The 20,646-nt window shown below is 52.2% G+C and overlaps 4 protein-coding genes across 4 annotated transcripts; 1 reads left to right on the top strand and 3 right to left on the bottom strand.

Annotated features, from left to right (window-relative positions):
* Positions 1-2,582: 2,582 nt before the first annotated feature.
* Positions 2,583-2,908, bottom strand: CGCS363_v008058 (uncharacterized protein; the record flags this gene model as incomplete). Its single annotated transcript, XM_036639907.1, has 2 exons — positions 2,583-2,790; positions 2,862-2,908. 2 exons carry the CDS (start codon positions 2,906-2,908, stop codon positions 2,583-2,585), a joined length of 255 nt encoding a protein of 84 aa, XP_036494392.1.
* A 4,481-nt stretch (positions 2,909-7,389) lies between these two features.
* On the top strand, positions 7,390-9,190 carry are2 (putative sterol O-acyltransferase 2; the record flags this gene model as incomplete). The annotated part of the gene is made up of 3 exons (XM_036639906.1): positions 7,390-7,562; positions 7,622-9,110; positions 9,164-9,190. The coding sequence occupies 3 exons, from the start codon at positions 7,390-7,392 to the stop codon at positions 9,188-9,190; spliced, it is 1,689 nt and encodes a 562-aa protein (XP_036494270.1).
* A 3,797-nt stretch (positions 9,191-12,987) lies between these two features.
* On the bottom strand, positions 12,988-13,311 carry CGCS363_v008056 (uncharacterized protein; the record flags this gene model as incomplete). Its single annotated transcript, XM_036639905.1, has 1 exon — positions 12,988-13,311. The coding sequence occupies one exon, from the start codon at positions 13,309-13,311 to the stop codon at positions 12,988-12,990; it is 324 nt and encodes a 107-aa protein (XP_036494271.1).
* A 4,491-nt stretch (positions 13,312-17,802) lies between these two features.
* Positions 17,803-19,494, bottom strand: CGCS363_v008055 (uncharacterized protein; the record flags this gene model as incomplete). The annotated part of the gene is made up of 2 exons (XM_036639904.1): positions 17,803-19,320; positions 19,405-19,494. 2 exons carry the CDS (start codon positions 19,492-19,494, stop codon positions 17,803-17,805), a joined length of 1,608 nt encoding a protein of 535 aa, XP_036494268.1.
* Positions 19,495-20,646: the final 1,152 nt, after the last annotated feature.

The following is a 20,646-nucleotide window of genomic DNA, read 5'->3' as shown; positions in this document are numbered from 1 at the left end:
CTGAGCAGTTCGGATGGGGGGAAGGGTTGGGTTGGGCGTGGTGAGTGGGAGGGACGGGTTGCTATCGAAGACATGGACATGGCTTCTGGCGAAGCTGGGGCAGCAGGTCGGTTGGTTCATCCTGTGGTTGGTTCAGTGGGTAAGAATCTCATCGCGGCGGACACTCTCCCTCGTTGTTCATCGCCGTTCCAGCGCGCCCTACTGCGTCCAGCCTCTTTCTCCAGGGCCTGCACAGAGACGTCCAGGAGACCCCCGGGATTTCGTCCCATGTTTGTCCAATGGGCGGCAGAAAGCATGTCGACATTCTGTGATAGGGCTGTGGGAATGTGGTTGAAGCGCACAACAACCAGCAGCAATTCCAATTTCCAGGGTGGCCAGGAGGCGGGGAATTGTGACAATGGTGCCACCACTGTTCTGGATTAAGAAGGTGTGAAAGTGACCTGGCCGGCCTAAAAGACGCCAACGACCGAGTCCTGACTCAGACCACCAATCATCGTGCTTGTTTTCGAGTGTCCTATCGGCCTGGCCCTCCCCCTTTTCGGAAAGGCCGCGGTGAGAGTCGCAGGCTGTCGCCAACTCGCTGTGGCCCTGGGTCGCGACCGGGCAGTCTTCCGATGTCCCTCGGTCCACATCGCCCTCAGGTCAAAGGCTTCATCGTCCGCCATCGCGGATGCCCTCGTTGTTCCGCCATGGTTAGCCAAGCAACCAACGCCAGCTTGGCCAGCTGTGTGTGAGGCAAAGAGCAAAGCTGGGGAGAGCTGTGCCGCGGGTGGAAGACTAACGCCGTAGAAGCATGGTGCATGTTCCAACGGCCTTCCACCAACCCGTGCTGGTGCCATCCGATAAGCCACTCGTTGAGCACGGCCAATGGCCGTGATGCTGTCAGAGACACGTCCGAATGAACGCCGCTTGAGGCTAACCCGTTGGGTGGGTTGAAAGTTGCGATCGCGGATGTGCCATTCAGCCACTTCCAATAGGCGACGGCGAACCTGGCCAAGCAAGGCGGCTTGGGGGCGAGCTCCCGCGGACTGGCCGCAAGACAAAGGAGATCTCTGTCTAAGGATGCGTCTAAGGACGCCACGATTCAGACCCAAAATGCCAGCCACTACGCGGAATTGCCCTTGTATTGGGTGGGCTTGCGGGGGCACTGTCCAAATGCTTTCGGCCGGTTGTACCACTGTCCGTGCTGTTCTGTTCAGGCCGAGGTGTGGCCAAATGCTGACTTCAAGCAACCAGATAGCCTGCTTCAAGGCTCTCCTTTCCTATCATCGAGGCAGAATTTCCAAAGCGTTTCGAAGTCTCAGCCTCTGCAGGCCCTCGAAGCCCGCAGGAAACAGCGGTATGTCTGCGCTCTGCAACATTTCAGCGTGCAGCTGAATGCTCGCGGGAATACCACCTCAAAGCTAGACGCAGGATGCCGACATATCCCAATGCAGCTAAGTGCCGGGTGTCGACCGTACTTCTCGAATTTTCGACCCCAATATCCCTTTGGCCAAGGAAATCCTTGCGGGGCGTCTCACGAGCACGATAACCGGCGACGGGCTCCTTGTCAACCTAAAATGAATTGAGCTGACATGAGTCCCTCTGTCAGAATGCTCCAACGACCGATTGTTTCGTACCGCTTCGGAGGCCGGGGTAATGAAGAGCGTGAAGCCGGCGGGCAGTACAAAAATGCCCGGTCGAATGAGATAGCAGTCAGCACGGCGATTAATCTCCATTTCAGCGTGGGTCTCTGTACCGACCAGACCCCGAGTGATCCACGGGCAGAACCGCGATGCCGTCGGTTTGTCCCCAGCTGTCTCCAGCAAGCATGCAATTTCGATTGAGTAACACACTTCAAGCACGACTTCATGAGCATGAAGACGTGCTCACGTTGCGCTCCAGAAGCGATCGGCCCTGGAGATGTCGTCCCCGGATCCATTATTCAGGGCACGCGAGCCGAGTGGCTCTGGGCGCCTGTGATCGCCTGGAGAATACCCACTTCTCGGATGTTGATGGGTGTCTTCCGTGGAACGTAGACGTCTTCGCCAGCAGCCAATGCGATATCTTGCGCCAGCCTAAGGTTATGTCCCAGATTACCGATGACGTCCGCGATGTCAATTTGGAGATGCATGTTGGGGTTGTGGTGTGGCAGCCACAACCCGAGAAGAGACATCCGGTTATCTTTGCGGAGGCATCGAATCAGCTCAGAGTCCACGAAAGGTTTGAGCTGGGAGCTTGCTGTGCCGTGATAAGTCGAATCATGGTCGACTGCGCCGATTCCCCTTCCAAATACGTGGACTGAAGTGGCCCAGATGATAACGCCAGAGTTCCACCTTGTTTCCTTTGGGAAGGTAGGTAGGGTACTTTGGTCGAGTCCCCGTCATTGCCAAAGACCTATGCTAGCCGTTGCGACGGGGGTAATTTCATATTCACCGAAGATGCCGGTGACATTGGCGCCGTGAGGAGGGAGTTTTCCCGCAACAGTTGACAGGGCCGTCCTATCAATACTGACTGGTTTCGGTGAGGCTCGTGGCTGCGAAGCCCAGTGGGCCAACAGCGTTATCTGACTGAACACCACACTCGGTGACTGTGTTGCTTCCTTAGCCGCGTTCCTTGGGCGGTACCCAAACGGTCGTCCACGACGGGTATGCACGGATAGATGTCACTGGACTGCCGGTTCTAGCCTTTCCCCGGCCGCGAGCCATCCGGGGCGTTGGCTCGTTGTCAATGTCACCCGGCATGTCGGCGAGAGGCATGACGCTTGGCTCCGTTGGGTAATGGAGGCATCCAAAGAGAATTTGCTTGGGCCTGGTGGATAAGTCAAGGTTAGCTTCTGTCACCGAGTAATGCTCAGGTCCGCGATAAAGGGTGAGACAGACAAACCAACAAGATTGAGCTCGCGTCCTCTTCGTCTCGTGTGTGTCATGAATTTCGACCGGATATGGGCACATGCGTCTCATCGAGAATGACTACCTCCCAAGTGACTCGCTCTGTCGTCAGATCATGCGCAGGGTGCGTGCTAGAGGTCTCCAGGCGACACATCAGTTCATGGACGGCGATTGTCGTTGATCGCTCCCCTTCCAGAGAGAATCACGGTCTAAACCAGGCACAGAGCCCGTACGCTTATGCCATGTCGAGACACTTTAGCCAATGCGTAGGAGACATCCGATGACGACCGGTGCTTCAGGCGCGGGGGTTCGTTTTCCTGCAGTCAATTAGGGGGTGTCCTCGGAGGCTGCCTTGACGCCTGACGCGTCCGCGGCACTTTTGACACTCGCACTCTTAGCGAGGTATGTCAGATCTTGACGCACATTGATAGCTGATGCCAGGGTCAGCAGGCGCCTGGCTGACGTCCAGAAGCAATCGCAGTAGGAAGCGGCAAGATAAGAACTCAGGCGGTGGTGGTGTAGTGTGCTTCTGTCTTGAGCCCCGTTGATACGTGGTATGTGGTGTTGGACATCGTGGATCTCTTCGCGTTGAGGTGTCGTCAGCATCAAGGAAGGTCGTGATGCGGACGAGGGAGTGTTTGGGTTGGAAGCCACTGGTTCCTCCCAGAGGCGGCTCCGACGCGGTGTGAGGAAGGCTCGACCCACGGCTGCCTTCCCGGGTCAGTGGTTCCCTCAACCTAGTGTCGTTCCTTCCAAAGCTCTTGCTTCAAAGCCACAGAGGCAACTACCACCCTGAGGCATCCACCTCATCCCTCCCCGCAAAGGCAGTAACCTGCTACCTTAAGTCCCGGCAACTTCGCATCCAGACACATGCACCAAACCTAAGTACCTATCCATGGATATGAAAATGGAAACAGAAGCCTCACAATGATCATTATCATCCTCTCCTAGGTCTCCTGGCTTGTGTTGGTTTCTTGACTTTCGCAAAGTTCAATTCGTGAACCAAGTAGTTGTTCCATACATGTGCAAAAGCCCCTATTCGGCGGGCTCTGTTCTGTGGGAGTCGATCGACCTCCAACATCTTCAAATTCGAGTCTCATTAAACTCTGCAAAACGTCTCGTCATTGTTTCTAAAGATCTTAAAATAACTATAGTTGGCCTGTAATACTTGCCTTGCTCCGAGATCTCTGTGTTGCCGTTATCGCGCATATGGATCGCAACAGCGAGTCAGGGTTTGTTCTGCCACTGACGGCCGAAGTCCCAAAAGACAGCTACCTCGTTCAATACCATCATTATTTGTATCGATAGGTAGCTACCCCTATCGTCCATCGATGCTATTCCTTCCACTCCCTTGTGTTCCTCTGATGTGCCCAGCCCGAAAGACTTGCTAGATACCAGTCATTCTGGAGGCTTTCGAACTTTCACTTCATCCAACTATGAAGAAGCCAAGGTACCATTCTTCTCGATGGCAGCTAACCACTGGAGTATCTTTGTAGATATTGCCATAGCTACTATTCTTGTACCTGAACTTTCATGTTGAATGGGCTGCGGTTCAAGAATTGGTCTTCTCTTTCATCTGGTCATTTTCTTCTGACTTTGATGAGCTCCATATCAAATTAGTCCTAATATCTAGTTTTTACTACGTGTGGTTTGAGGTGTCCTCGACGTTGATGGAGGAAGACAAGTCTATGCATGACCAAAATCATTCATCGTTTCAGCGAGATATAGTGAGGAAACGATCATAGACATCATGAGCAATATGAATGGGACCCGTGCAGCTGCTGAAAAGCTCATTGAAGCTCGCAGGTGAGCCCCTCTGACTGTCTAGCATTCTTGGACTGGGCGACGACACAAAGCTACAAGCACCTAACTTGTTATCTGAAAGCCTGGAAACCGCAGGCTCTGAATGTCTCATCTGTAACATCTGGAATAGAACTCCTTACGAGAGGACGAGGGAACACATTGTGTTTACTATTGAGTATGCACTTAGGCACTCGTTATACTCTCGTCAGATTACATCCAGACGCCTGTCTAATAGCAGTGATGATTTCCAAATAAAGCTCGCGTATTTAACAAGACTCTATTATCGTGTCTACTGCGATTCTGAAGTTCAAATTTTTCGAAATCTGCCATTGTTATCGTCGTTCCTGTTGTTAAGGTCATGTTGGAATCAGATTTTCTTTCTCCGGGAAACAATGTCCACTTATCGTTCATGCCGAGAGCTGCAGTCGCAGACATGCAATGTTGAACTCTGTGCTATCGGCCTCTCATCCAGAGTGGGATTGTGACCAGCAACTTGTCTTGCATGTTGATTTACTACCACTCATCATCACCCTTTAAATATCCACACGTACCACCACACTACGTTCGTTCCCCTACCTCGCCATCACCTGGATTCATGTGGCGAGCATTGCATTGAAATCAGTAACTACTAACAAGTTGTCTCCCGATAGACAGCTAATTTGAACCCAGTTACACAAGATGAGGGACATTTGGGGTGCTTAACCTCTAACGTTGGAACGAATATTTATCCTCATAACCAGTTTCCAGCACGCTTCTGCGGTCGTGAGATATGATTGACCACCTTCAAAACGACTTTTACCCATCCGGTTGCATATGTAACGAGGAAATCAGGTTTAGGGTGGAATTCATATGATCATATTCGCTTGCTTACAGCTGTAATCGCGGACATTGGTGCAGAGAAGAGCCAAAGTTGACACGGTAGAGTTCAGCAATCGAGGTCTAGCTAAGAGTTGATGACAAGCACTTCTCAGTGCTGATGGTCGGCGTTTCTGGTGTATTGGGCGTAGTTGTTGCTCATAATATCGGAACCTTTTGCACCTTCTATGTGTCTGTTATTCAAACAAGTAATGAACCAGACAGCTTGAAGCTCACCCCTTCAATCTTAAGCATATTCGTAGGATCATTTAGTAGCGCGATTTGCCTTTGTGTGAGAAAGCTTTGACAGCTTGTTGTATACTACGGGAATTGTAAATATGTTTTCATGCATGACACCTATGATTCTCTTCTCAGTCTCCTATTTGAAACTTAAGTTACTTCCTGATCTCTCACTGATATTATGAAATCGCCTTACAAGCAGTGATTCTGAACACTGGGCATAATACCATGATGGGAAATCCAGCGTCGGTCAGACGGCTTTGAGTTTCTGACCTTCGGAGCGTACATGTCAAGTCCTTGTTGTTGAACATGAGCCAAGTTGGATGATTCACAGATAAAGTAAACCTGGTGAAATAAGCCTAGGTAGGAGCCCTGTACCACGAGAGGGGCAGTGCAACACCAAGAGCTTATTGAATCATTCTTGTCTCATTACTGTCAGAGGTCCTAGGTGACAACTCTGAAGGATATATCGGGCCATGCCACGGCATCAAAAGAGGATGACAGCGTTGCAGAGAGCTCAAAATTGGATGCTGACGGCGACGCTAAGCCGCACCGCCGGCGCCGATCGGGGTATCGTCCAGTGAGAGACCGGGCCGCAGCAGGCACCAGCTTTAACAGACGAGTGATATTGCATGTCAAATGCTCAACGCCACATGTTTGTGCTCCTACATTGGCACATTGGTGATGGCAGGTGTGGCTGTGCGGCCAACGCCACGTAAGGCAGTGCGCGTTAGCAGCAACAAATGCTCCGGTTGGACATGACGGAAGCTGAGCCGGCGAACGGCATCTCTCCAGGCCCAACGGAGCCGAAGAAGTCAATGGCGACGGATTCCGGGAGCGAGCACCCCTGTCAAGATCGCCGGCGAGGCTCTCTACTCCGGGCACTAAGGAGCATCTAGAAGCTCTCTAATTGGGTGCATAGCTGTTTTCGCCCCCACTTTGGCCCGTGATCCCATGCATCACGTGGGGGTGACGTAAACGTGGCCCCAAAGACCGGAAAGTGCTGTGCAGTCTGCAGGTGAGAGACAGAAACAGGCAGTGGCTGCTTCTTCCGGTAATTGTGGTGGGCGGCGCTGACCTCAATGCGACGCGGACCCCAACGGCGCCAACGACGTGCAGCAGCAGCAAGTGGAGGAGGGGCATCACTTACCCACGCCTTGCCTTGGTATCCAGCATCAACCACACGCGGGTCCCGTCTGCACAGCATAAGGTAGCCGGATACCTCGCCTCATATACGCGGAATCTACCCGAGGACATGGCCGTAACCCCTGAATCCAAATTCAAACTCTCATTGCGACCCTGAGACCCTTCTTTAACTTCAGTCGTCTCCTTTTCGCGACGAACCTAAAAAAAAAAACAGGAGCCGACATCCCCGTTGCCGGTTGTCGTCGACCACCTCTCGCCGCTTGCATCATCACTCGCATTCCCCTCCTTTCGCTGCCGCCACGCTTGCGTACGCATTTCCGCCGAGGACCGACTGCACCTATCTACCTGGCCGTGTTCCATTGCATCCCACGATTCCGGCCGGGCGCCAGCAAGCTTCACAACTTTAAGCCTTCCGACTCGCGACCGGTCTGAGCTCCGTCAATAGCTCCAATCTACCCCGACCAAGCCGGACACGATGGCCTCAACAGCGACCGCGCCCAACGGCGCTACGCACGACCATGTACTGCGACCGAGGCCCAGGAAGCCGCAACACTCCCAGCTCACGAGGACCATCAGCAACACCTCTGTTGGCGAGCTCAATGGGATGACTCCTCTGTCCGAGACGGGCCAGACGAGCGGCAATACGAGGTATGCCCGTCCCAGCTTCAATTTTGCCGATAATCCAACAGCTAACACCATCGTCGCAGTGGCCGCTCGACGCCCGTTCCCGCCGATGCTCTCCCCTCCGTCAAGTCCATGTCCTCCGCCCGAAAGCAAGCTCGCGCCGAACAACGCCGCCGAATCTTCCCCACGATCGAGTTCGCCAGCCGCGTCTCCCACTTTGACCCGAATTCCGACTACCGCGATTTCCATGGGTTCTTCAACCTGTTTTGGATCGGACTTGCCATCATGGCCATCACCACCATGCTGCGCAACATCAAGGATACGGGATACCCCATGCGCGTCCAGATCTGGACCTTGTTCACCATCAAGATCTGGCATCTGGCCATCGCCGATTTCCTCATGTTGGCCACCACCTTGGTGTCTCTGCCCCTCCACCGCGTGTGGCGCGCTGCCCCCGCCAACAGCGCCTTCACATGGAAGAACGGCGGCATGGCCGTCCAGAGCATATACCAGGTTGTCTGGCTGGTGTTCTGGATTGCCGTGCCTTTCGTTCTTGACTGGACATGGACTGCACAGGTGTTCTTGCTCTTGCACACCATGGTTCTGCTCATGAAGACGCACAGCTGGGCTTTCTATAATGGTCACTTGTGCGAGACCGAGAAGCGTCTGTACGATCTCGACAACCCCTCGACTGCCTCCAAGGACCCGGTCTACCTATACCCGACCCCCGATAACCCGATGGGCACTGTTAGCAGCCCGAAGAGCCGCAACCCGGAGGCCACTTCGGACTCTGAGTCTACCTCCGATGAAATCGATCAGCTTCGCGAGGACCTCGCCCAGGAGCTCACTTCCCCGCTGGGCAACAATGCCTATCCTCGCAACCTGACCTGGTCCAACTACTTCGACTACCTCCTCTGCCCTACTCTGTGCTACGAGCTCGAGTACCCTCGTACCGCGCGCATCGACTGGCAGAACCTCATCTCCAAGATTGTCGCCGTCTTTGGCTGTATCTCCTTGCTGACGGTCATTTCGGAAGAGTTCATCCTTCCAATTTTGACCGACGCCTCCGTGCGCCTCAACGCGACTCCCGCTCCGCCCGTCTCCGAGGCTCTCCTCATCCTTGCCGAGAGCATCTCCTGGCTTCTTTTCCCTTTCATGCTGACCTTCCTACTGGTCTTCCTGGTCATCTTTGAGTACGCACTCGGTGCTTTTGCGGAGCTCACCCACTTTGCCGACCGCCACTTCTACTCGGACTGGTGGAACTCGACCGACTGGATGGAATTTTCTCGCGAGTGGAACATTCCTGTCTACAGCTTCCTCCGTCGTCACGTCTACAGCGCCAGTCGACCGCATATTGGTCGCTTCCCCGCCACTGTCATCACCTTCCTCATCTCCGCCATCGGGCATGAGATCGTCATGGCTTGTATCACAAAAAAGATTCGCGGCTATGGATTTGTTTGCCAGATGTTGCAGTTGCCTATCGTAGTGCTGCAGCGCACCAAGTGGGTCCGTGGGAAGAAGACTCTCAACAACGTTTGCTTTTGGTGTTCCATGGTCATGGGACTGAGCATGGTACGTTTTGTCTATCACATTTTAAGTCAGCACACTAACTAACATCGCTCTAGATTTGCGCCCTCTACGTCTTGGTCTAAGTGCCACTGCATTGCATAGCATCACATGTCTGCCGCCAACTTTGCTTCATTTGGTCAAGGTCTGGCTCTTTTTTGGGGGTCGACCGGGCCGTGTACATATATCAACCCACTCTGTATCATTATCACATCGATCGACAGGCGGCGATCCCGCGGCGGCTCTCATTTTCTGGCGTTTGTAGATAGATCTTTATACCCCCAATCTCAGGCCCTTTGGGGCAACTTTCACCGTACGACCGCTGCACTATGCCGACCTTGAACGATGGAATTCCCTCTTTAATGTGCCTGTAGTGATGGCGAAACTCACTGGTACTCTTGCAATCGCACCCTGTCATTCTTTCATAGGCGTGCTTAAGTCACCCAGTCTCATTCGGGGCGGCGGGTGCAGCGGCAGTATTTAAGCTTGTGCGAAGCTCAATATTTGATGCTCGTCACAATCCGCTCTGCAAGTGACATCGATGCGATGAACTAACTGCCTGCGATGTACCTCGGCGCAGAAGTCCTCATCGAATGAAAATTTATCATTAAGCCTGCAGCGAGAAGCCCGACATCACGGGCTTCACACATACTCCTGAATAAGGCAGGGGCAGAGATCAGGGACGATGATGATCCTGTTGGGGTGCTTGTGGTCACGGGTTTGCCGCTTCAAGGCCTTCGATATGTGCTGATAGGTTCCTTCAAGTTGTTCTTCTTGGAAAAGTGGACCATTACAGAGGAGCTATTGGTGTTCATTCCTGTCGATGGATCTGTGTGGGTTATGTATGCTTGCAAAGCTTACTTTTGGCGGTTCTGGGATCATCATAAAAGGCAGTCTGATCGCGAGCTCAACATGGTAGCAACGAGAAATAGAATTGGCATCAGAAACTTGTTCGTTCCGCATGCGAATGGTTATGCAAAGCCCAAGTTATGACTCGCATGTGCTGTGCACTGTTTACTTTGAGCTCCATCTCTGGATTCGAGAATACGTGTGCTGAACATTTCTGGGGATATTACGGACAGGCGGGAGGGATAGGGATGAATAGTGAGCAATGCGCGTGAAGCGTTTGGTCTCGATAGACATAGCGCTATCGCGACGAAGGGACAGGGTGCGGTGAGTTGCTCATCCACCATGCAAATGGAAAGGGAACAACGAGCGTCATTGCGCGCTGTCCTAGGTCGATTCACGGCATCGTGCCAGAATTTATTCTCTTCAAGTTACCTTGATACTTCTAGCAGACAGCTTAAAGGTAGTATTTAAGCACGGCTCCAAGTTAGTTGGCTAAATCCTTTGCAGAATGCGACTATTGGGCAGAACGCTTTTGGGCGGGTGATTTCGATTATCCCTTGAATTGACGGATGTGTCCAGAGGTGCGGAAAGTAGTGCGTTGTCTGGGAAGCGACCTCGTGAGCGGAAGTCAGGGGTGAGGTGGATTACGCTCAGAAGGAGCTAGGATGGCGGTGCCAAGGAACGAAGGAGGGTGGAAAGCTGGTGAAGGAGCCTGGGATATAGCTCTGTGTATAAAACCAAAGACATTGCCGCTGTACTTTGGCGCGGAGAACATGAACCTACCGGCAAAATATTTAGCAGCAGCTACAAGCGCAGCATTGGGCTTCTGTGGCTTCTTTTCAAACTTCGATTTGCCTCTTCTCTTTATAGTCGTCCGACGACTGAGATAATCACGGACTTCTGAGGTTTTCTTGTACAAGCAGAGTTCCATCGCCACACACTCATTTCGGAGCCGTGAACGAAGCATTACTTTGCCACTATTGTATGATGTATAAAGATTGTTTGAGCGATGTCTAGGTTCATCAGAAATGTCGGCTTAGTTGCTAGCTCGGGAGTCAACCCCAGGATCAAGAGACATGTTTTTATCCGTCTGAGATCTTGCGAGGGTCAATGTCTGGAGGGAACCAACAGTTTCCCTGGCGGAATATGAGACTTGGTTCTGGAGTAGTTGAAAGGAATAAGCTGAGGAGAATGATGAGAGGTGATGTTCGCTTGTGAGGCAAGATTATGGGAAGATGGTGAGGGCTCCCAAGTATTGATCCATGTTGTAACTTCAGATTGTCTTCATAGGATGTTACTACTATCACATTCTTGGGGGAGCTGGTTTATTAAGCTAAAAGGTCTGTATTTATAGCCTTCTGGGCGTGCGCTCAGTCCGAATTAGTTGCTCTGTAGTAAAAATGAAAGAGAACAAGAATTTCTATATAGGCGTAACAAACCCAGGCCGAAAATCATGTTCCTATGTTTCGTGTATGCTTCACAAGAGCTTACTGACCAAAGATTTTATCAGCTGTAAATAGGCGGCACGATTCCCCTTACATCTAGCTAAGGAAATACTGGAAGACCGATACCGCAAAGAGTAGTGCCGCATCTCCAGAAAGACTGTTTTTGTTTGGCAGCTTTCCAGATGAACTCTCGTATGAAGCTGTCGAGATTGAATGTGTTTGCTGCGGTTGAGAACCTGTTTCCTGTCCCGACAAGTGTAGGTTCAGTGACCCACCCTATCCGATGCCTGAAGAATACTCGTAGTTAATAGTTGTACGGGAAGGACGGGCGCTGCTGGATGACACTCCGTGGCCTGTGGATCTGTGTTGTGATGGTTGAGACGCTGCGTTGAAGAGATTCTCGCATCTGTGGATAATATGCTTAAAATGACTCCATACCAGGAATGGAACCGTACATTCGTTCTGTCTTCCCTGCTTTTCTCATGGCATCGGCAGCAACTTTTATCACTTTTATATCAGGCAAGAGGTCGACTGCTTCATTTAGAGGTGTGGTTGCTATTTAAACGCATCGCACGTCTCAAATAGCATTCAACCCAATGTCTGCATCTCCGGGAACCATTCCAATGGCGACCCGGGTACTCTTTGTGAAGTTTCTGGACTCGAAGGATACGATGGCTTTCAGAAGGGGTCTGTGGTGATGGCCAGCGGTCCGTATAGGCGGTGAGGCCATGGTTGTCTACAGCTTCTCCTACCTAGTGTGTGCTGGAGCATATTAAACATCGAGAAGAGATGTACGTGGACGAGCTAAATGCGAAGGTGCCCTGCAGTCAGAACATGGATACAGCTCGGTGATGATGCGAACCACTCCCCTCAGTAAAACTAGCACTTTTGAGACTTCTCATGGATTCACATGACTCCAGGATTGGTTTGGCTTTCCGTTCAGACTTATTCAGACCATCTGCTCTTTTGTTAGATGAGTCGGGCTTTTTGCACGTCTTAAGGTGAAGTAGAATGTCAAATAATCCTCTTCTCCTGATGCGTTTGCCTTTTTCTGAAGATGAATGTCGTGACTAGCGGGATCTTTCTGTAACACATTTACTAGCCTGCGGACTGTTGTTTGGGCTATGACCCTGGGACATTACTGTTGGAATAAAGTCAAAGAAGAGATCCAGGGAACGGAACACGTTTGTTGAAGTAAAATTGCTAAATCAACGCCGCGATAAAACAGCTAGACCGAAGAAAACGAAAAAGCACTGATCATAGTAGATAGCCTACATCGTTGCCTATCGATGAGAAGATGAAGCTAAATCGTGGTGCCTGGTGATGTTTTTGGGTGTAATGCGTGAGTTTTATAGATTTCAGCCGAAATATGTCGAAATAATCTCGCCCTTGACCCTGATAGTCTGAAGTCAATTCGATCCATCAACTCCAACTCTGAAATGTTGGAGACACCTCAGTATAAAAAAGCCGTCCGCCACAGGCCGAGTTGCGTTGATGTAGGAAACCAATGACCTCCACGAGCCAAGGGACTCATTGAAACGAGACTGACTGAAACTCCCGCCAGAAGTGACGTCCCCGAATCCCGTTGCTTATGAGTTGTTTGACGAACTGGGAAAGACACCGCCCGGCTGCGGCTCGGGCTTCTTCGGGCAGCACTTGGCAGTCCAGGTGCAGGGGTCGCCAATTCTCCCGCCGTTGCAAGTGTCGTCCGGCCCCATCACCTTAATGAACGAATAACCGGGGTGGCAAGTTTGAGGCTCACGAGGTGCTCTTCCGCAGATAATCTCTCCGTCTTGGATGCGGCATTTCGTGTGCCAGGTCGTCAGTTTGCAGTAGTCTAGTTCCTTTCCTGGGAGGGCGGAGGCGGCGGCGATGAGCAGCGACAAGGTCGCGACGAGGGAGCTGACGCGCATCTCGTAGAGATTGAAAGGAGAGAGCGAGTGGTCGGAGTGAGGTTGGTCGGTTGAAGGGGTTGTGGTAACGTAGATGAGTAGGTTAGATGTACGAGAAGTGTTTGATGGCAGTTCATGATTTCATGAAAATTTCTGAAATACTGCGTTGTGGCCAGGTGTGCCAACAAGGTGAGGGCTTAATCCTCGAAAGAAACTTGAAAAGTGCGAACAGTAGTTGTACATGGTTACCACCGAAGCTTCGATCAAGGTTCGCAAGTTGCATCATCAGACTTGATTGACACGTGAAAGAAGAAAGAAACCTCTATGGCCAGCCGACGGTGGTCACCATGACTCCGACGTCAGCTTGGATTTACCAGTTAAGGAAAGCCACACTCTAAGGTATCCGCGTCCAATCAAGCAGGTAGCAAACTTCTGGAAAGGCGACTTCCTCTTCGAGAGATCAAAGTTTGGAGATAAATAGGAGTCAATCAGCACGAACGCAAGTCCATGAGATTCCCAGCAATCCATGCAGCCTAAACGTCTCCACTTGACCGTGCAATGAAGCATGTCTTAGTGGCCATCTAGAATTGCGCTTTTAGTTTTCTGAGGAATGTAGTAGTATTTATTTCAGGGAAGGTTGAATAGTCTAGAGACAACGGGTAAATACACAGAAAGAGACGAAAGACAACGCATTCTAGAACCCGAATATTTAGAGAACTGCAACCAAATCTCAAGGTTTTTTCAACGTCATGCGTCCTGAGAAATAGCCTACGAATTGACAATGATCCAAACGCTGAAATTGCGTGGGTATAGCCGAGAATCGAAATATATTCTATCTATTAAGCTGTTGGTACTTTGACCTGGAGAGATATGGCATTACAGGACACTGCGAGTCGCAGTTGTGGAAACCCCGTCATCGCCTGTGAAACTTGTTTTAATAACGCCCACTGGTACCAATGTACTACTTGCTATCAGAAATTTGTCGGGGCGTTGTCCAATAAATACAATTGCTATTTGGCGGAACTTGTTCTTCTGTCAATGTTCAACTGATATGATTCAGAGTCTTCAACCATTCCGGAATCAGATCAAACTGGAATACCGCCCTCATAAGCACAGGGTAAGTAAGATGCGACGGAGATAACAGACGAAGAAGGAACGCTACAGAATCCCTTCACCATTTGGTGTGCAAAATGTACCAACAACATGATAGTAGCTTGATAGGTCTAGGAGGTCTGAAGCACGAACAACGTCGCAATCACACCACGCCGTGTGATTACCCTCAGATTAGAATCAGCGAGAACTATTTGTCTGTTCTTGCAGTAGCCGAACTATCAAAGTGTTCATATAGAGATGAACTATCGAAGCAATAGAATGAACCCATCGGTCGAGCTGATCGTCGGGATGAGGCATTGACACAACAGATTATCGTCTCACATCTAGTGCTCTCAGCACCGCCTTCTCGCCTGGAAGAACACAAGTATCAACCGCCCATTCGTACCTGTGGACTTTTCGGAAGTAGTATATACGCAGGGCTGTCTGATCGCTGGGTCTGCTCTACTTTCTAATGACAGCAATATACGAGACTTTATACTCACTATCAACAAGACATCGCGGCATCACATTGAATTACCTACTTGCGTCAGCGGCTGTCGGAACAAGACTGAATGCTCAAAGGCTCAAATGTAATACTCAGAAGACGGCAGAGGTGAAGGAGGATGCCAGCAGCCAACAGGCACTGATCTAGGTGATGTTTGCAGGTCGGACAGAGTGTAACAATGTCACTAGGTCTCTCTCACTCAGATGGACACCGGCAAAATCGATATCCATTCCGCACTCTGCTGGTCGGGGACCGCATTGTGCTGTCTCATTCTCAAGATGCTGGCTCATTTAAAATACTCCGTCCTGCATTGTACCCCGAAAGTAACGAAGCTAACATGCCCCTGCTGCTCCTACATAAAAGATTCAACTGTTACCCAAAAGCATTCCAATCCCATACAAACTGGATCGCCAAAGAAAGAAGGGTATTGGAGTGTTTAAACTTCGTCTTTGCGAACTTCAACAGCAGCGGACTAGCCAACGGCCCCGTCTCAGCCATCTCGCATGACCACCCCTAATGCTAGTCGTCTTCCATGTTCTTCACTCTTCCTGGTGTATTTGCTCAGCTACCGCCTAGTGTAACGTCCTGCGGCCATTTATGGCCGGTATACTTCGTCACGTCACGGAGGCTCCAACATCGCTATGTGGCATATCTCCAGCAGGTGTGCATTAGAGACTAATCTCCCACGGATGCCAACGACTCGCTTCTGGTGATATTTGCCTGCCATGGTAACCGACACGTACCTCTCCCATAGATTTATACCATCTAGTCGTTCCTCGTCTGCGTAAACGCAGTCAGCCTAGCTCGCTACCCCAATCTCAACTAAGCCACGATTCGCATTACTATATAAGAGGGCCATACTGGACAGGCAGGCTTCATCAGACAATTAAAGACTTAGTAAATATCTTCGGCTTCAGTTGTTCCACGGTGGTGCAGTTTTGATATCTAAAGCAAGATTGCTAACGTCATCAAGCCCGTCGCAACCCCTTTCACTCAGAGGTCAGATAATTTACAAGCGCCCTCATCATCATGCGTCATCTTCACACATCTATTCTGTCTAGAATACTCTCACGCCACCACCACTCAACCACAGGCAGCAATAAAACACCATCTCATCACATGAGAAAGACGCTAGCTAATAGACACCAGCAGATGTCCTTGTAAACAGATAGAAATTAAAACTCTGCTAAGCACATGCAGTACGCAGACTTAATCGATTGCATAACAGCCTACTACCCTTCCATCCTTTTTGCATTTATATACCGCCTCACGCATACTCCTGCAAAACCCACAACTGCAATTTACATCTTCATTAAGTTGCCATGTATTACCTTATAAAAGCAATGCCCCCAAGCAAAAGTAAACCATCTTCCCCAAGGCAATGTTGGACATTGTATTATTGGTCAGGTGATAATGCATACCTCTCAGCTGCCTTATGCACTAAGTAACCATATCACAAGAACCGCACCACAGCTCATTCTCACACAAGCCCAGGGAGCAAACGCATCACGTCTGCGCCTCCATCCTCCATTGTCATTCGATTATATCGCAGCAAATACAACCAAGCCGGCCATCGCATAATCAGGAGCCTACGAACCTCGAACTCCCCACCAACAACCGAGCGGGAGTTTCCCTGAGCATCGAAGGTAACTCAGGCTCAATCCCCAAGTCGGTCACATAGTGTGTCCGATTTGCTCTTCTCAAAATCATCTCCCTTGCCATCCTCTTATACCCATCCCTACCTCCGTCTTCAACTCGCACACTCACGCAACATTACCTCCACAGCCAAGTCCCAGCTCCACAACTTTACCGTACCGACCACTCCTTCATCTCACGAAAATCCATCTCACGAAACGAAGCAAAGTTAAATGGGATGGGTATCAATTATATATAAACGTCCCTCAACACCTATCTCTCCAATCTCACACACTTTCTCCCCCTCGCTCCTCTCCCCCCTCCCCCCTCTTACAATTCCCCCTCCTCTTCCCAATCTGCACCCTGCTTCCATCTCCTCATCCCCTCAACCTCGGCTCGGCTCTCCTCCTCTCCTCTCCCCCTTGAAGAAAACACCTCCAATCTCAACGCCCATCCCCAGACTAAAAACAAGGCAAAAACGCCAGACATGGACACGATCCCCCTCATCCCCTCTCACCAACAACCTCAAAAGGAAAACACAACAGCAGGACACTCAAGACCAAAAAGAAACCTTATTTTTTTTCAAAACAAAAAAAGAATCGCTACGATTATACATTTTATAATCGGGGTCAGACAGACAACCTCAAAGAAGCCGGTATGTCCTGTCGTTGGGGATGGTGGTGATGTGTGTGTGATACGGCTCAACCGTCTGTTCAGGGTGTGGTGGTAATATTCAACTTTCGAAGATAACAAAAGGAGCCGCGACACCACTCTGGCTCTCTCTCTTCTTCCCCCTCTCCCGCTTTCAACAGCATCAGCATCTTCAGAAACACGTTCTCCATTCCATCCAGCCCCGTCGTCCATCGCCACAAGTCATCCTCCTCTTGAATCGAAAAGTGGCACACGCGTCGACTGGGAATGGGAACATCCTTCTCTTTCTTCTCGCATACGCTGACCCTTGTGGTGCTGTCGCTGTGGAGCCTCGTCGGCCTTCTTCTTCGGTGGCGTAGGGTTACAAAGGAAACTAAAGCTTGGACCGTGGTGCTTCTCTAGAGGTGTGTGTGTGTGTGATCGTCTCGCCGTGGGACGATGTCGGAAAAATAATTTCGGGTTGGGAATATGGTCGATAAATACATGTGAACGTTCGGGCCGAATGCTGGGAAAAGGAATTAGGAGAGTCGTAACGTCGTTGGAGGCTCGCCTCGCGGGAGGTGGTGGGTGGGTATGTCGGTAAGGTAAACGTAGGCACGGATATATGACAAGTTGAAAGGGTGAGTCCATCACATGACGATGCAGCAGCCGCAACCGCCGCTCTTCTTCTTCGACTTCTCGCCGCCCATCGACATCTCGGCTGCCGAAGGTTGGTCGGGCACGCGGATGACGGTCTGCGTCTGCGGGGGTTGCTCGGGCTGCATCATCGGGCTGCGGGGACTGCGGGGACTCGGCAGCGGGCTGTTCTGCGGCTTGTCGTTGAGCTTTGGCATGGTCGAGTAGGAGGCGCTCTGCTTGATGCTCGGAGACGTGGGGCTCTTGGGAGCGTCGCCCTTGAGGGGCCACTCGTCGTGAGGTTGTTGTTCTTCGTCGTCGTCCGGAGGGGTGGACGTGCTTGGGCCGGCTTCGGGCGGCATCAGCAATCCCTCGGCGGTCAGGGGACGGAACTCCTTGTCGTAGATACTACCAGACTTGCCCTCGCGTTCCCACTGCTCTTGTTGTAATCGTCTCGCCACGGTCGGGAGCAGTTGCTGCTCAGGGGGAAGACGGGGGTCGGGCTTGAAGGATCCAACCATCCATGGCGGGTCGCCCTCGGGCTTCTTGACACCGGGAGACAGCTCGCCGGATCTCGTCGTGGGCCGCGTCGTGCTCGTCGAGTCCTTGCCGCCTCTTGTCTTTGGCTTGCCCGACTTGGCTTGCGTCGACGCTTTGCGCGTCGCGGGCGTGGTGTTCGAGGCGCCGCCGCTGCCTTTGCGGGGTGAAGTATCGGTGCCGGTGCGCTTCGCAGGTTGCAAGTTCGGGGTAGCACCAAGGGTATTTGCGCTGCCGCTCCTCGGGCGTTGCTTCGGGTAGGCTATCGTCTCCAGTTCGTTGGGTCCGCCGCTCAATCTCCGCGCAGAGGGCGCATGCCGCTCAATGTACGATTCTGGAATGGGAGCCGGGCTGGCCTTGGCGACGGGAATCTTGGACTGCCCCTTCCTCTCGCCATTGGACATCCAGTAGTTACCGTCCCCTTCCAAGGCAATCTCCTCGGGCCGCCGCAAGTCCCAGCTGGAAGAAGGCTCCAAGTCGGGCATCTTTTCCGTCGGGACTCTGTTTTCCGGGGAGATGGAGGCTTTCCTAGACCTCGGGCGAGGCATCTCATCATCAGCGGCGGTAGACGTCGTCCTCTTGGTGCTCCCGTTCAGCTTCTCCTCGCTACGACCCCTCCGCGGCCTGCTACTCGCGCGTGGTCTCGGCAAGATGATGCCCGCGGCCTGAAGCTCTTCGCTCTCGATCTGAGCCAGCTTATCGCGGTGAATCCATTTGGAATTGTCATGCTCGGGATCGTTCTTCAGGTCGTTGGTGGACCGCTTCTCGCCAACCTTTCCGCCAAAGACGTCGTCCGCCACAGCCAAGCCCGTTTTCGCCGATGCGTCGGTATCGCGGCGGCTCTTCTTGCCCAGCGACAGATTATCATTAGATGCCTTCTTCTTCGGAGGCGGCAGTGGCTCGAAGCCGTACTCGTAAATGTTGGCCGAGTTGCCGTTTTGCGAAAGGGGCGGCCTGTTCGAGTCGGACCTTGCGGATTTCTTATCCTGAGGGTTCTACGACAGATGGTCAGCGTCTGCGCCGGCATGCCGCTGCGAAATCCGTGGGCGATTGTTTGCCCTCTTCTGCACAGCACCTACCTCTGTGGTTTCCCAGGAGTTTTGGTTTCCGTTGCCATGGCTGCTGCTGGGCGGCGTGATGGTGTTCGCGGTCGCTGACGCGGCAGACATGGCGGCCATCGCGTCGTCTGGAGAGCTGGAGGCCCAGCAATCTCCAGACTGTCGTGAGCGGGTGTTGGTTGGGGAGGTCGGCGTCGGCAGAGCTCTCGTGAAGATGGGGAGTCAATTGTCGGCCAAGGAGAAGGGTTTCGGGGGCTGGCGTGCGCGCGCGATTCGAAAGGATAGTGAGAGAAGCAAAGATGGCGCTGGAGGAAACGCGAGCGGGAGATTGAAATTGCGTCGTGGGCTGGCGGCTTAGCGTGGTTGGAGTGTGGTGTATTTGCGGTAGCTGGCGGCGGCGGCGGTGGTGGTTCACCGGCGAGGCGGCTTATTAGGAGGCGGCCACGAAGCGGCGCGATGGTGGGAAAGGTAAAGTGCAGTTGCAGGTGCCGGTGGAGGCAGCAGGTGCAGAACAATCAAGACCTGGCTGAAGTCTTTTTGGGATGGAAACAAAGAAAAGCAGGATAGCGTCAGGACGGAAGGCCGGCCGGGAGGAGGACGGGGTCGGAGGAAGAGGGAACGAACGAAGGTGGCGGCAGGTCGATCCGAAGAAAGCTGCTTGCTGCAGACAGCGAGAGTGAGCGAGTGGTGAAGAATGGAAGTGTGGTGTGTGGGAATGGAAGAAGGTGTTTTCGGTCAAGTCAGGGACAGGTTCAGCGAGAGGCCATTCGCAGCGGTGGTTGACGCTGTGGTGTCGTCCGTCTTGCGTCTGGGTCTGCGTCGTCTTGTCTCTGAAGATGGCCGCTCTCAGCGTTTCCACAGTGCCCAGGAGAAGGAGAAACGAGGACGACGACAACACGCGCAGGTTGGTGGTGGTGGATGTGAATTGGCAGAGGACGTGGACGGGACGGGGGCAGCGCACAGGCACACGAGCACAGTGCGGGACGCAAAGACGCTAAGCAGGGGAGGAGGTGGGCTGCTCCGAGTACGTACCGCTTCTTGGGGGGCTTATCTCGATCAAGACTAGCGTAGCCAAAGTCGAGGGGCTGGTTGGCTGAGACCCTAGTCCAATCAAGGGTTGCGGATCCACAGGTGCAAGGCGTGGGATTCCCTTTTTCGGGGAGACGAGCTTGCTGATAGGAAGGAATTGAGGCACTCGATTTGTGCTTTGCTTGCTTGCTTCATCCCCTATTATCCCAAGCTCCAGCTGATATCCGTCCCGAT

This window comes from Colletotrichum siamense (genome assembly GCF_013390195.1).
Source record: "Colletotrichum siamense strain Cg363 chromosome Unknown KSG_Cg363_contig05, whole genome shotgun sequence".
In the NCBI taxonomy this organism is placed as follows: Eukaryota; Fungi; Ascomycota; class Sordariomycetes; order Glomerellales; family Glomerellaceae; genus Colletotrichum; species Colletotrichum siamense.
This window is presented reverse-complemented; position numbering and strand designations above follow the sequence as displayed.